A 16,550-nucleotide genomic window follows, 5' to 3' on the forward strand; every position below is an offset into this window, starting at 1 on the left:
CTACAGTCAAATGATTATATACTAATGAAAACATAGTTATGCATATTATATTTCATTTCTGCCAATAGAGCCTCCTAAATGTTACACACTGGACCTTTAAAATAATATTAACAGTTAATACAAATTAGTAATATTCTAATCAGTAGACTTATTGTGACCAGTTTGGTCCCAGTTTGGTCCCAGTTAGGTGGGAACGTCAGGAGATCCTGCAGGACTGGAGAACTCTTTGGGGATGTAAGACTGTTGAATGCTTGATGGACAGTCGGTGAGTTACTGGTCCAAACAAGTTGTCATAGCACCACCAAATGGCTGTGGGGTGTAATTCTTATCGACTAAGCAGTGGGTGAGTATGAGTGAGTCTGTAGAATAATGATCTTAATGAAATGAAAAAAGCACTTCACAACAATATATTTGTACTTTTAGTCTGTAGTGTGCTTCTAACCTGTCCTTGAGAAGGTGGTGGGGAGCCGCCTCAACTTGTGTCTCCCAAAAGACACAAGCTCCCTGGTGGGTGTCCTCCTAACTCCTACGGGACTCCTGGTGGAGCTGTGCATGCGGCCCCGTGGGGAGAACTTTACTGCTGCCGGGCTGGTCCCCCTCTCTGATCCCCCTCCACTGTGGTCACAGGATAAAGGGCAAAAGTGTAATCAGTAACAGACTAACAGCTACTTTTAAGCATATCATATAGAGAGTTAATTCATGTATACAAACAATAGTGCTTTGCTGCCACCTTCTGGCAAAAGACAGACAAAACAAATTGAAAAGAACATCATTTCTCTGAGAGCAGATATAAGGAAACGCACAGACTGTGTGCGTGTTTCCATCACTTACCTATTAGCAGACTTCCTAATGATTTTCATCCTGCTGCGGAGCTTGAACCCCGCAGGGGAGGAGGAGGGCGGAAGGGAGCTACGTTGGATTACAGCTGGGGAAGCAAGAAGCCCTCCTTTCGCTCCCTTGTTGCTTTTTTCTGACGTCCAGTGGAAAGCAGATCTACGACGGGCCGCCGCTGCCCCTCCTGTCACTGCTGCCGACGTGCTCTGACCTCCAGCCTTCCAGCGGTAGCGGCTACTCAGCGAGGAGCTGCTGGAGGAACCCGCAATCCCCTTTTTAATCTTGGCAGAGGGAGTGCAGGGTGCTCTGAGTCTCCTGGTGGACTCTCCCTTCTCCAGAGCTCTCTGGGACGGAGCCAGGGCTCTGGGCGATAGTGATTTTCGAGATATTTTAGCTTGGGCTCCTGCAGAGGAGGAGACCCATTTGTACTTGGAGGTCTTGGGGGCTACAGCGACCGGACTCAGCTTTCGAGGTAACTTCTTGGCAGGAGTTCTCTTACTGACTGCGATTAAAGGAGAGCTTCCAGTTCCAGCCTTTGACACTGACGTTGGGGAACCAGTTACAGCTTTGCCTGTGGGGGCGGAGATGGAACGAGGCTCCACTCCCCCCACGCTCTGGCTCTTCACCCAAGTGAACTTGGATTTTTTCAAAAAGGATGCCCCGGCTTGGCCCTGGCTGGTGTGAGACGCGGGGTTAGTGGAAGCTTGTTTTGATGCTTTAGACGGCGCAGACGGGGGTGCTACAATATTCTTAGTGGGGAGAATAGCCGGAGTTGTCGCAGTAATAGCCTGTTTAGTCCCAGCGCTGGTTTTGCTTGTTGGGGAAGGTTTAGTCTTTGCTTGAGGGCCGCTCTGCAAACTGGTGGAGGTGTCGGCCTTCACTGAGGGCACTTCTGAACGTCTACTGGCTTTCTTTTGTGGCAGGACTACGTGCCTGCTCTCAGCCCTCTGCTGAAGTTCTTGAGTCTGTCTGTGAAGCATTTCACGTTGCACGGCAGCGTCTGTCGAAACTCCTTTTCCATCCCCGTGCTCAGACGCCGCCCCTGTTTTACTGAGAGTGTCTGTGCTTTTTACCTCCGCTGCCACTCCTCTAAACCCTGCGATGCTCTCCACATGCCCTCCTCTCTTCTGATGAGGGATCCCTGAAGGTGAAGTGGCAGTTTTGACACTCTCGTCCCCTCTGCTGCGGCTGGGCAGTGAGCTGCTGTGAGATACGCCGCGGGAACTAGACGGGTGAACGGAGGAGGAGGCAGAAGCCGAGGGACGGCCAGCGGAGGACTGGGGGTTCTTGTTATTCAGCGAGTACGTTTTCCTCCAACTTCCATGGCTCTGAGGAGCACATGGCCTCCCTCTGGAGCTGTGAGGCGCGATGACAGATGTGCTGTGACCTCTGGCTGATGTTGGAGCTTCTGGCTGCTGCCTCTGCTCGACTCTTGTGGATGGAGTGTCGCCATGGACGCTCTTATGTCTATTGATGAGATCTGGGAATTTGGAAATAAAGAGTTTAGAGATAAACGATAAGCAGCAGCAACAGTTGTTTTTCCCAACAGAATATGTAGATGTAGATAGTTTAGGTGCAATAAAAAACCTCTACAGCATCTCTGGTTGCACCAGCTGTGTGTGAGTTTAAACACATTATCGGTAAAGTGGGATTAATGCATTATTAGTAATCTGTCTAATATAATAATGCTCCAGAGACAAGAAAACACTGGATTTTATCAACAAAAAGAAGCCTAGTAAGTCTGTATGATAGTTACAAATTATTTTAAAAATACACAACACAGAAAACATAAAACAGGAATCTCAAACTTCATTCAAATCACTAATTTTACACAATAATCTTGCAGTTATTAAGTTCAGTAACGGGGTTATTGTACAGTTTCGAATATTACATAAAATATGTCACTTAAATCAGATTACTAAAGGACAGAAAAGGGACCCTTAAAGGAAAAAGGTTGAGTTAAATTCTGCCCCAAGTAAATGTGTTGATTTGGTTACTAACTGCAGTATATAGTGTCAGCTTTACACTTTAAATTAAGAGATAAAGTACATAAATCTGTGTTGTTACGGCAGCGCACAGTTAACCCCACTTGTTGACAGCACAAACAGCTAACAAGTGAGTTATTTACCAACAACACAGACTGAATATGGAGCACATAATGTCAAGTATAAGCGAGTCAAAAGACGCCAACATCTCGTTTTAACACGCGTGTGAAAGCTTAACGTTTAACGGGTAAACACAAGCGCCAACGGTCGCTCAACGGCTCTGGACGCAACGGACGCAACCGTTATTAACCGTTCTCCAACCGGCCTGCTGCTCAACAAACCGTCCGCGTTGAATAAAGAAGATTTTACTTTGTAGGAGTTCAATTTGTCTCTTCAGCGATTCCCTCTCCTCCATGTTTACACGCTCCGTCAGCACGAAGCGACGACGACACAGGCCCGTGCGGATGAGGTAGCACGTGTTGTCCAATCACAGAGAAGCTGTCTGCGGTAAGAGGGTCGGTGTTCCCGCAGTTGTGTCTTGCAGGCTGGTATTTTATTTTGAAAGGCAAGTGTCAGGTTGCACACGCAGTAAAATTGTTTTTGGTTTTATTTGACAGGATTATTCGGAAGGATTTCATACAGACTCGAAGCTACGGAAGCGTGTTGCATTCACTTGGGGAAAAAAACTCCGGTTTTTCTGAGTAATTCATTTTTTGGTTTGTTTTTGTTTTTTAATATTTTTTTCTGTTTTTCTGAATATTTTTTTCTGTTTTTCTGAATATTTTTTTTCCAAAATTATGGCGATACTTCGAACTACCGCAAGAACTTCCAACCAAATAAAGGAATTAATGTGTCTATGGTTTCAAAGGCTCTCTAAACTCAGAAAATCAATTACTCAGAAAAACAGACAAAAAAATAAATTGTCAAGTGAATGCAATATGCTTCGGTAATTAAATTTATTTAAACATAGTATTATTTATTCAAACCTTTATTTAAAGTAGGTTGCCTGTAAGACCTGACTGAGGGACTGAACCTCCCGTCGCTGCTTACTGTGAACGGATTTGAACATCGTCACAAAATATTCCTGTTTGCGCTTCACAACTTCAACGAGCTGTTTCGAGGAAAAACACATTAAGCATTATTGCTGATATAAAGAGTTTGTGAGGTTAAACAAACTGAGTCTGTCCTTTTCCAGCGGAGGAGTGAGAGAAACACCGAGGACGACTGAAATGAAACGAAAGGGGAAGTGAAACTAAAGACCGCGAAGGATTTTTATGAAAACAGAAAGTTAAAGCTGCTCAACAAGTCGAGGTAAACGCTGACTAACGCTGACTTAAAGAATGGTAGATAAAGTAACTTAAAAGCAGTCTGAACTAACGTTATTCTACATTAAACACGGTTCTGTTAATGTGACATTCAACGTTTTGCTCTGATTTCACTTCATTAACAACAGTTCCTGGGTTCAGCTGTAGCTAAGATAACTAGCGAGGTAGCTTGAGATTTGTCTTCAGTATTCATAAATAGGGTTGTTATTGTAGTAACACCTGTGTGTGTGTGTGTGTGTGTGTGTGTGTTTCTGTACAGTATCCTGCTGCATCTGGCTGCAGCAACATGTCGTCAACAGAATACCAGTACTTCATCATAACAAGAAAACCTGAACACCCAGGTCACATCAACGCCGGTTCAATATGTTTCATCTATAAATACAAGTACACAAGAGCTAATTCTTCCCCTAAGTTGCTCGTCTACTTCCTGGGCTCCCAGTCACCGTTGTGTTATGACATAGAGGTGAAGGTTCTGGAGGTGCTGAGTCCAGAGGAAGCCGGGCTGCTGCAGGCACTGTCTGACGACGCAGAGAGGCTGAAGTGGTTCCGAGAGAGAGATGCTCTTCGAACAGCGCTGGGACTCACTGAGGGTACTGCAGTGACTGTGGACGAAGGAGGAGAGAAGCTTAGAGGCATCATTCGCTACATCGGAAACCTGACATATTCCCTTCCATTATCAGGAACTTTCTTTGGCATTGAACTGCAGGTGAGACTAAAGGTTATATATATATATATATTATATAAGTTCACAGCTACTAGAGCACCAACACACCAGACTCCATTTACAAAACCAGCTATTTTTACCTGGTGGATAATCGTCAACACTTCAAACTGGACAAAACCAAAGTGAAACGCATCAGAACCGTCTTTGTTAGTCTTTCTAACACTCACCAACACTGGTTTTGGTCGAAATAAACAGTTAATTAACCTTAATTAAGTTCAATTCTTCCACTAAAAGTGCTTGTTTCTGCCACTGACAGGCTCAGATTGTTATTCTCAGTGTCCGACGTCCTTATGAAAAGGATCCCTACAGAGACAGACCTGTTGTTTGACCAGATATAGCTATCACTCGACCACCAGACTCCATAGAAAGAAACGGTCATTTTACCTCGCAGATCATCTGTACTTTGTAACTTTGTGGACAGAAACATAATAAAGCAACAACAACACGTGGTACATAAGCTGTGTTATGTTGTGTGTTTTTGCTGTATGCTTTTTTATCATTAACAGTAAAATGAAGATTTATTGATAGAGGTATTGAACTGAGAGTAAGTGACATTAATTCAGCCGTGCTGCTTTGCTTCTCTCCCCCCCAGGGAGACGACAGGGGGAAGGGGAACACAGATGGGAAGTACCAACATAGAACCCTCTTCTGCTGTTCCGAATATTCTGGCATTTTTGCCCCATTCTCCCGAGTCAGGCCTCTCGTTCCCAGCTCCCTGTCACCCTCCATCCCTGCGCCCTCCTCACAGCCGGAAACAGAGGAGCTGGAACCAGGCGAGAGAGTCACCTACTTCATCGATGATAAATGTCTCCATGGGATGGTGTTGAATGTGCGAGTAGAGAATGGACAAGATATTGTTCAGATCTCCACAGTAAGTAATATTTCTGTTGTTTTAGTTTAAATGGCCATAGTGTTTTGGTTCTTTTCATTATGTTTTAAAATGCAGATTTGCAATGATTGATCTTATTTTTTGTATTTGCTGGTACAGTTCTATGATGCAACCAAACCTTCTGATTTCAAATTAAAATCATCACTTCCTTCAGTGTAAAGTTCTCCGTTTCCAGGACATTTATACAGTTTCTCTGTTTCTGTTTCCAGGACAAAGATGAGAATGGAAAGACGGGGGGCACAGTTGAAGTTCCACTTTATTCAGTTTTTAAGGGAGAGGTGCCTGCAGGTCTGAACAACTCTTCACATGATCTCCCACATTTGTTATAAATCTGACCCAAGTATGACCCACATGTTTCCTCACTGTAGAGCCAGAGCGCATGGACGTTGATACACCCCTGTTGGACCCAAACCCTGATGATCTGTACAGGGATCTTCTGAGCGTGAACTCCCTGGTAGAGGTGACTCTGGGTAAAGGCAACACATATGGAATCATCCGCTGGATCGGCAAGCTACCTGATCGAAAGGATACCATGGCTGGACTAGAGCTGGTAATCTTTACATTGACGTGTTAGTGTGCAGATTAAGGTCTAATTGAAACATGCAATATGTACAATTATGGAAACACATCATATGGAAAAAAAGTCTCCTAGGTGTGCTGTTGGTTCTCTTTCTTGCATTGCTTATTTAGTCCTTTAATTGAATCTTGGGTGTAATGACATTATTCTTCCGCGTATATCTGTTTCCAGGAGGAAGACACAGGAGTGAGTGACGGTACCTTTAAAAAGGAGCGTATCTTCGTTTGTCCCCCGAAGCGAGCTCTGTTTGTGAAGCTTATCTCCTGCCGTCCTGACTCACGATTCCAGAGCACATCAGCCAATCACAGCCAGATGATGCCAAAAGAGGATGACGCAGGTTGATTATTATTTCTGTTTTGAGTAACTCTGTTCCTGTTTGTGTCACATTTTTGTCTGCTGAAAATCCATGTGTTGTTATAGAGCAGTGGTTCTAGCCCCACTAAGGGTCGCCAAAGCTTCAAAAAGGGTTGCAAAGCCTTCTTGAATTTAAGCCATGTGGAAAACCTAAAAATATACACAGTAGGCCTATATCTTATGGTCCTGCATTATAAAAGGACGCAGTTATAACAACCAAAGAACTAATACAACAAGCGTCAGGGAGAAGAAAACACTGAATTTGGCTAAAAAGAAACTTTCTAAGTATGTATGATTGTTAAAAACTAAGTAAATACTAGAAAATTATTTAAAATGTTCCTAAAAATATCAGGAATGTCATTTCTGATGCAATATTCACAGGAAATAATCTGCTCATCCAAATCACTCGTGTTAGACAAACTTCCTGCAGCTATTGTGTTTACTGTTACAGTTTAGTTATGCATTCAATATAATATGAAATATCCGTAGAATATGTCATTTAGTGAGGAGTCAGTTTGCTCAATGATAGAAAAGGGGTCCCTTAAGGAAAAAGGTTGGGAACCACAGTTATAGAGGACACTTTTAATTGAGTGTACAGTGGGAGCCCCCAATGTGGATATTGTGTTTTAGTTCTTCATTCAAATTCACAGATTTTCTGTAAAACAAGATACATTTTTCTGGATTTGAACTGTTATTTCTGGGCGGCCGTTGCCATAATGTTATGGTGAAAGGAAAACTGTAGTGAACTGTAGTCAATTCACCAGAGCCCGCAGCAGAAGTCAATACCAGGCTTACCAATAAAATGTATGAGTATTTGGGAGCAAGTGCTGTCCTGTATTGTCAATAAAAACTCCTGGAAACACAAACTGTTGACACAAAGCATGAAAAACACACCAAAATATATCTTCAAGTATCTATGGTACAGAATACATATATTTTATCCTTATTGATTGTCTAATAACTGTACACAAATGGCTGCTCAAGAACAGAATGCTTTTAAACTGATTCTCGTTATCTGAGCAGCTGGACATGCAATTCACATCATGTTTCATCCATAATGATGTGTGTGTGTGTGTGTTACTTTAGAGAGAGAGACGGAGCACAGCACAGGGAAGCCAGAGACTGTACCTCCTATGAGCACGGAGCAGGTTAACAACATGTTGATTGGACGAATGAGGGGGATCCAAGGACACTGCAACTCCTGCTACATGGACGCTGCCCTCTTCAGGTCAGGATGATCTGAACGTAGGACAATAAATAATATGCATCAAGGTCTTCAGAGGAAGTTTATGTTCGTGTTTATTGAAGACCATTGTCCAAAAAACATCAGTATTTTATAGGATGATCTCTTACCTTACAGACGGACTGATCTCTGTAAACGATATTTGTACTATAATCAGCAAGGTCCATTTTCAACACAAGAACTTTCTTAAATACAAGAAACAACTAAATTCACTTCTATTTTACTGTCTGTGTTTGCTTTTTAATCTTCTGATTTAGATTTTTTCACACACACTCATGAAGGCAGTGTTTCTCGGCTGTTAATTAAATGAATTAAACATAAAAAGAGAGAGAGAGCTTTGAAAATTGCTCCCTTGTACAGTATTCTTTACTAGTTTCACATCTCTGCAAGTACATTTTCAAAACCCACCTCTACAGGCAAGCCTTTTTATAGATATCCTTGTTTGTTTTTCTCATCTGTCGTGTCTGCTTAGAGTAGTCGCGACGCCCTGGTAGCTCGGGTGTTATCCTTCTTTGTTTTTTTACACTGCTTAGGTGATTTTTTTTGTGGGCGCGGGGGGTGGGTGAATTCCTGCTAGGTCTTAGTGTCTATGTATAATCTTGGAACACTTTGGATCTCTGGGCATTACACGTAGACGAATTAGACGAGTGAATGGCATAATTAACAATATTAATACCAAGAAGAGACCAACACCACCTTAAATATACTATCTTATTCTTATTTTCAAATGTGGTGCTTATTAACCCCTATGGGGTCATTTTTGCTCGCGGATTTCCTTTGAAGCCCTCACAGAAACCCAATAAATTTAACACACCAAAAATTAACAATAGTCCTATTTATTAGATTAGGCTGTATACTCTTTGTCCAATGCTACTTTATCACGACTTTGTGTGTATATTAAACGTCTTGGTTCGCTTTAGTCTTCTGTACTGCTGTTGGCTTATTCGGAGCTATCACTGTTATTGTTCCGTTAGGGCCCCATGGTTCTCTTGGATGAAACCCAGCATAGAGAGTAGCGCTGTGATTGGAAACTACTCCTAAACTTCGGTTGGCGCACGCCTGAATTATTAGATTTAATATAACTGTGGTCCAGCACGAAATCTTACCAAAGGAAACGAGGAAAACACCTCAAGCTGTTATGCGCAATTTAAACTGTTTTCCCACTATAAAACCGATTCAAATTCGCGACACATGGCTCGTAAACAACATAAAAATAGCAAAATAACACATTGTCGACCAGGCCCGCCTCTTTCAAGCCGGCATAGCAATGAATGATAGGATTTTAGCCTTTACTCTGCCATAAAGTGGGAAAACAGAATTCGTCTGTTGAGCCATTTGTCGCCATAGAGAATACACAATCAAGTATACAGTTTGGTTTGTTGGTTTCATTTTATTTTAGTTCCGTTAAAAGAACCAATAATAAAACAATAAAAAATATAAGAAGTACATTCTCCAAAAACATTCAGAACATCATACAAAAATAAGGTGGGAACTTGGCCCCCTGCTACATCCATAAACTTACATGTTCTCTGATATAAAGTTTTGGCGGAAAGCAAATGTTAGTATGAGTAATAATTAATAGAGCGCCTCTTACCTTGGCTTCATACGCGGACTCCTCTCAATTTGACGGCCCTCTGCGCAGGTCTATGCTATACGGGTTCTTTCACAGCAAGGAAAAAATAAAAAGTGATAGTGAGTGACGTGACATGAGTTGACGTCGAGCATGCGAGTGAGTGAGCAGTGAGGCACTGGAGGTGAGGCAGCGGAGGGCTTTACATAACTAACCCTTTATGTTACTTGGGTTTCTTTGTTCCATATTTTAGGGTTGAACAGAATTAAGGCCAGGTAAGGGGTGAGCACAGTTCCACCAGAAGGCAGGCACACATCGATGGGTGGCACCGGGCAGATCTCTATTTCCGAACCAATGGGGAGCTGGGGGATGCATGCGGCTGACCCCCCCCCGTTTGCGGAGACAGGGTATGAACCCGGGCCGGGCGTATGGGCAAGGTGCGCAGCACAGGCCCTGATACAAGTCCGAGCACGAGTGCAAAGAGGGATCTGTCACGGGCACTATGCGGCAGGAGCACGGCTCCGTGGTTTTCGATCTTGAGAGGCTTTTAGGAGATGTGTCTCATCCTGTGTGTCTACTTTGTGTCATCGTGAGATCCGGGCCCTGTCCTGGAGCACCACCAGTGCGCTGATATGACCTCGGCCACACTGCTACTCTATCGGTAGCATGTGCTCGCTAGTCGGGTCTTTCTTGCTACAAGTACCAGCTCCAGAAGTGTCTGTGGCGGCTTCATCTGTTGGCAGCTGACCACCGTCAACATGCAGACCACCACACAATCTCTTATGCACACCAGATCACAGCACTTACTTCACACTACAGACCACAGTAACTAATGCTACTAACGCAGTCCTACGGTGGTCGACTAAATTTGGCTATTGTCCAGACTTATCGCACACTGATACCAAGAACTTTGATCTTATAGCTGAGGTGGTGTCCAGAAAACTCGATGTGGGCTTTCATTGATTGGTAAGCTGGCCCAGCCATTAGGCGGATACACGTCTCCTCTAGGTTCTGATTAGGATGACGAACGGCATCCATCCCACTATGGTTGGATGGAGACCTGCTCTCTTATCCAGGAATATATGGCGAAGTTTATTTCTTAAATCTTCTGGGAGCAAATGCAAGAGTTGGGCACCAGGAAGCAGAGTTGCTGTGACGATTTGACCAGCCATACTCATGGTCTCTGACCAGAACCACAGCCTGGTGCTGCCTACAGTCCAGCAGCTGCTGGAACATTCTTTCCACAGTGAAGGACTCAAGCTGGCTGAGGTGAGAACGCATGGATTTTTTTTTTTTCTTAGACGAAAACTGTAGTAAATTGTGCCAAAAGAGGACAACGGAGGTGAGGACAAGATTGATTGTTATTTCTGAGTAACTCTTTGTTCCCATTGTCAATTTTTGTCTGCTGAAAATCCATGTGGTTCTAGCCCCAGTAGGGGTCGCCAAAGCTTCAAAAAGGGTTCCAAAAGCCTTCTTGATTTTACGGCATGTGGAAAACCTTAAAAATATACACAGTAGGCCTATATCTTATGGTCCTGCATTATAAAAGGACGCAGTTATAGCAACCAAAGAGCTAATACAACAAGCGTCAGGGAGAAGAAAACACTGAATGTGGCTAAAAGGAGTATGTAAGATTGTTAAGTAAATACTAGAAAATCATTTAAAATGTTCCTAAAAATATCAGCAATCTCTTCTCTGTTGCAATATTCACAGGAAATAATCTGCTCAGAATTAATCCAAATCACTCGAATTTAGTAAATTCACCAGAGACTGCGGCAGAAAAATCTGCTGTGGTGACAACAGTGAACCGCGCCATGAAAGCGATCTAACACGTGTCCCCTAAAAGCTGACTACCTACTTGGAAAGACCCTGAGACACTTCATCATGAAAAATGAACTCTTACAAAAGAGTTGCAGTGCGGCGCCTGGATAGCTCACCTAGTAGAGCCATGTACCGAGGCTGCGTCCTTGCTGCAGCGACCTGGGGTTCGAATCCGACCTGTGCGTGTCATCTCCTCTCTCACTCTCTCTCCCGCCCCCCTTTCCTGTCAGTTGAAGAAGTTCCCAGCTCTCCCATGAGCATGATCTCCTTGAATGTTCTGATTAATTGTAGTGATATTAAAATAAAACGCTCTAATTTTTGCATTTTTTAACTGTAACAAGCAAATATTTTGTATTTGTACATACTCCGAGGTGTAATGGCTGTGCAACTAATATAAAACGTCTTGTCTTTTTGCTCTGGAAATGTATTTATCCAATGGTCCTTGGGTTGGTTCTCCAGCAGATGGCTCTGTTGGACAGTTCCCACCTCCTGGAATGAGTTTAGTTGTGTGTATTCGGTCTGATCTTTTTACTTTGCTGTCTCATAACTGCAGGTCCCTTCATGCCTCATCCTCCAGATGCCTCGCTTTGGGAAGAAATTCAAGATGTTTGACAAGATCATTCCCTCTCTGGAGCTGGACATCACCGACCTCCTCTCTGAAGGTTCTGCTAAACACACACACGTGGATGAATATGATGTAACACAAATGGACATAGTGAATACAACATGCGTTGTGTGTGTGTGTGTGTGTGTGTGTGTGTTTCAGGTCCTCAGCAGTGCATGCTGTGTGGAAACTTGGCACAGGAAGAGTGCACCGACTGTTTTAAGGATCCCCTTTTCAGCCAGACGGGATTCAAAATCTTCTGCAACACTTGTTCATCTCAGGTGCTGTTTGCATCATTGTCTGACACACAAATCATTGTATCTGCCTTTAATATTAATGAAAGGCTATTAACGCCACTTTCCCACGTGATAGAGCTCACCTCTTCACCAGCTCTGGCTGCTATTGAGGGGTAAAGCTGTGTTACAGTGTTCTGATCCTGATCAGAAATCACAGGTGCTCTGAATAATATACTTCTCTGATAAATATATAAATATATTTGTATTGTTGAAGAAGCTGTTGTGATGGTGGCGTTGGCTCACAGAACATCTGATGCACATTTAATGCACAATTTATATAATTCAAGGGTCGGCTTAAGGTGGTTCAGTAAGGGTTGATTAATTTTCTGTACAAAGGAAAATTAAAGATGTTAAAGATCTAAATAATGTCAAAGAAATACTACTAATGATAAATTAGGTCATCATTAACTTACATCATTAATACACCCGTAATCTGGCATTTCTCTCTCTTTTGTCATTAATATAGGATTGACTCAGGAATCTAGTCTTATAAAACACAAAACTACCTGTTAACTTCAAACAATAGAGGCTCTATCGACCAAATAATATAATATATATATATATATATATAAAGGGGGAAAAAGTTCATTTTAAATTTAAATGCTCTCTCTCTGCCTGGGATGGTTTGGAAGGAAAAGAGGGAACTCTGGTCTGAAGGTGAGAGATATATAATCCTGGTGGAGTGGTCTAGTGAGAGTGGCACCAGTGCAGTCATGCAGGTGGGGTGGAGGCTTGTGATTTAACAATTATATTACATTTCATTCCAAAAAACACTAGAAAGTATGTAAAAAAAAAAAAATGGATTTATTATTATGTAGTACTGAAACCCTGGAAATTGAAAAAAAAAAAAAAGGAAAACTATTCAACAATTTTGCTAAATCACTTGAATGTTTGAGTAATTCAATAATAAAGTAGAACATAATATTTCTTTGTGGTTTTTTTCCAGGTTCACGCTCATCCTCAGCGTCGGAACCATCAACGAACTCCTCTGGACATCCCCAAGGGTTACTTGGGTCGCGGGACACCTCACGCTCTGACCAGAGACAAACTGGAGCTGTTCGCCGTGCTCTGCATCGAGACCAGCCACTACGTGTCCTTCATCAAACACGGACCAAACAGCCAAGACTGGATCTTCTTTGACAGCATGGCAGACAGACAGGGTGAGTGTTTTTTTTTATGCTTCGTCTCATTACGTGCACCATTTGTACGTGCACTCTTTGACTCAGTTGTGCATTGTGTTCAGGAGAGAAAGACGGCTTCAACATCCCGGAGGTTCACGCCTGCCCTGAGGTCGGCATGTACATGGAAATGTCTCCCGCGGAGCTGGCCAATCAGGTGCCTCGAGACATGAAAGGTGTGGCTAAGCGTCTCTTTTGTGACGCCTACATGTACCTGTATCAGAGCACCAACATGTGTCTCTATCGCTGACTCTTCACTGCACTGGAAAACCCCACAGCTTGTGTGTAAATAGAACAAAATGATTGTCGCTTTAATTTTTCTGTTTGTTATTCTTTCATTATTTTGTGGAAGTAAATGCATTAACATTTAAATCGTGTGTGTATGTATGTGTATATACACATACATACATACACGTTTTTAAATGTTCTTCTTAAATGTATACTACATATATAGCATTTTCTGCCTTTGTGGTGCTGGGAAAGTATTATGAGGCTTTAATAATTTATAATATTGTTTTATTTCTATAATGTATGAAGAAAAAGTACAAACTGACATCGCTTGCTCAGTAATTTTGCACTATAAGGAAAAGAAATTAACAATCACTGACATGCCTTGGCAAAGATAAATGACATGTTGGACTGTAATATAAGGATTTTGTAGTTTACGGTTTCTATTTGCTTTCTGATAATTATCTTTAAGGGTTATATTTACAGTTTTATAATGAAAGTGAATTTTGCAGACAAAATAATCCACTAAAGAAGACAACATAGTAATGATTTCTGGGTGGGCTGTTGTAATTTAAAAGCCACTATACAGGGCTTTTGTAAATACAATGTTAATTTGCTTATTTTTAAATTTGTTCAGATTCCTTGGAATATTGTATATTTGAAATTAGAATTTCACCTCAGGAGAGATTATATGTTGCTTTTTGATATGAAATGCACTTTTGCATCCATCATTATCCTAATTGACAGTACAGTAAATTACAAGGTTGGGAAAACTGCACTTAAATGGCTACGTATGGGTCCTGGCTAATAGTCGTTTCCATTAACAATATACTGCATGTTTATTGTTAATTGTACTGGCTTTAAAAAAAGGGTACAATGAATAAAGATTTCTTTTTACTTTGACTTGTCTTGTTACTGAAATAGATACAGTTACATATATTTAGAGGTATTACTATTTTTGGTGACACCTTCATGTAGGAACTCTTTCAGTTTATATCTGTCCATCAGTTTTGTTTAATTTAGGCAGTAGTTTAGTCAATTGTCTTTGTGATTCTCTCAGCATACAGCTATTGAATTATTGAATTCAAAAGGTTCCTTACAATATTACATACTCTTTGCTGTCATATTCAGAGTATAAAATTTGCATTGATGAAAGTGAAATAGTGAAGTGAAATATTTGTGAGGAAGCCCTTAATTTGCCTAAGTGTGAGTCCTGTGCAGTTTTATAAAGGTTCACTTTATGTGGTGTTCCCCAGGGATACATTTTTGGTCCCCTGCTGTTCAGTTTGTGCACTCTTCCTGTATGTTGCATTAGGACCCACTGTTTCACTATAAACTATGCTGATGACACTCAGCTGTATACATTCCTGTCCTCTGAAAACCTGATAAACCTGTTAAGTCAATAGTTGAGTTTATTAAAGACATAAATAAACTGGATGTCTTAGAGTTTCCCGCAACTCAGAGATTCTTTTTATTGGTGCCTCAGCAGCAGGAAATATGTTCTCATTTAGCACCTCTGCTTCTGGAAAGTACAACACAGGTCACAAACTTTTGGTTTTAGTATTTGTGACTAGACTTTTAATTCCCGAATTCCTCTCCAAACTCCCCCTCACTGGTTTACATGTAACATTTCTGCATAAATTAAATGTATTTTGGTGAGTTTTTGGTGAGTCAACCAATCACATATAAAGATATCAAATAAAGTTTAAAACAAAGATATGATCGTAGTTCTAGTATAGAAGGGATATTTATAGGAAAGAAGGTCAGATCAAAGCACAGAAAAAAAAATCTAAAGTGATGGGAACACCAAACATCAAGACATTTAACACATTCATTTTAAATGGTATTCATGAATAAAAGATCAATGTGAGTGTGAGCTTTGCCGGACAGGGAAATGTCATGTTGGTTTAACGGCTGAGTGAAGGGACTCTGCATCTGTGTATGTGTGAGGGGTAGCCACCGAGAGTGAGGTGTATTTTCTTGGAATAATTCAGCAGTGAGCTCCCAAACAAACAAGATGGTGGCTTTTGTTAACTTGTGATGCTGCTGAAACCTTAATGAAACCTCCACTGTGAAAACCGTGATAAGCAGAACAATTACAATTCTCTGGCTGTTGCTCAAAACTAATTATGAAATAATTTAAATAAATGTACATACGCTGTAGAGACCAACTATAAGCCCATTCTCTTGATGAATTACGTCCATGTTGGACAATAGCAATCATTAGCCAGAATACAATTTAAAGTCCTGTTTCCTCTTGTGAAGGAACCAAATAATTCTTGCCCATATTAAGAGTGATCCTAAATAGATATATACCTCCTAGTCATATATATTCCAAAGAACTCAATTCCCAGTAGTTCTTGGTGCGAAGCCAGTGAGGGATCACACTAGCATCACCAGGGTTACTGCATGATTATGGGGTAATCTCATGAATCTCCGCACATACTGACGCCCTCTATAAATAGCCCTTCAGTGGCAGGCGAGAAGATTCGAATGAACAGGAGGAGAAGACTTTCAGATGAAGCTCCAGAGGTGTCCAAAGATTACTTTTATCACCAAAGGTCATATCTACAGCATTTTATACAACCAAGACAATTTCTCTAATCTAAAAAATAAAATTGTTTGTCTGTGCACCTTATAAAATGATAATTCATACATAATGACCACAAGAGGTCAGTAAAAAACATAAATATGAGTAATGTAGTATTTGAAATAACAGACTTTTTTGTCTGGGGGGGCACAAGGGGGCACTGACTTATGCAGCGGTGGCATGAAGTAGGTGTCTCAGCAGAAATATTCAAATAAAGAAGAACACAACATAACATTTATACCACACGCAAAATACTGCATGGTTTTTCCACAGAACTGCATGTGACTAGCATAAAGTGGGAATTGCCGGAAAGAGGATTCAGATATCTAGAG

The 16,550-nt window shown here is 41.5% G+C and overlaps 2 protein-coding genes across 2 annotated transcripts in view; one reads left to right on the plus strand and one right to left on the minus strand.

The window, feature by feature from the left end:
- zc3h3 (zinc finger CCCH-type containing 3) overlaps positions 1-3,298 on the minus strand; it is a 55,706-nt gene extending 52,408 nt beyond the window's left edge. Inside the window, exons 1-3 of the mRNA XM_035653551.1 lie at positions 3,189-3,298; positions 832-2,314; positions 443-615 (exon numbers count right to left, since the gene is read on the minus strand). Of these exons, the coding sequence (XP_035509444.1) occupies positions 443-615; positions 832-2,314; positions 3,189-3,234 (1,702 nt within the window). The 5' untranslated portion in view covers positions 3,235-3,298. The remainder of the gene's footprint in view (positions 1-442; positions 616-831; positions 2,315-3,188) is intronic.
- Positions 3,299-3,858: 560 nt separating this feature from the next.
- cyldl (cylindromatosis (turban tumor syndrome), like) lies at positions 3,859-14,531 on the plus strand. Its single transcript, XM_035653552.1, has 13 exons — positions 3,859-4,130; positions 4,404-4,850; positions 5,461-5,739; positions 5,967-6,045; positions 6,126-6,307; positions 6,506-6,671; positions 7,775-7,916; positions 10,295-10,326; positions 10,670-10,770; positions 11,876-11,984; positions 12,089-12,207; positions 13,169-13,382; positions 13,466-14,531. The coding sequence occupies exons 2-13, from the start codon at positions 4,431-4,433 to the stop codon at positions 13,648-13,650; spliced, it is 2,028 nt and encodes a 675-aa protein (XP_035509445.1). The 5' UTR covers positions 3,859-4,130; positions 4,404-4,430; the 3' UTR covers positions 13,651-14,531.
- The last annotated feature ends 2,019 nt before the right edge of the window (positions 14,532-16,550 follow it).

This window comes from Morone saxatilis, unplaced genomic scaffold, assembly GCF_004916995.1.
Source record: "Morone saxatilis isolate NCDOM2014 unplaced genomic scaffold, NCSU_SB_2.0 Contig12, whole genome shotgun sequence".
NCBI classification, from domain to species: domain Eukaryota; kingdom Metazoa; phylum Chordata; class Actinopteri; family Moronidae; genus Morone; species Morone saxatilis.

Coding starts and splice junctions, on each gene's coding strand:
- cyldl (XM_035653552.1), top strand. CDS start 4,431: ATGTCGTCAACAGAATACCAGTACTTCATCATAACAAGAAAACCTGAA. Junction 5,740..5,966: donor ATATTGTTCAGATCTCCACA/GTAAGTAATATT, acceptor TTCTGTTTCCAG/GACAAAGATGAGAATGGAAA. Junction 12,208..13,168: donor GCAACACTTGTTCATCTCAG/GTGCTGTTTGCA, acceptor GTTTTTTTCCAG/GTTCACGCTCATCCTCAGCG.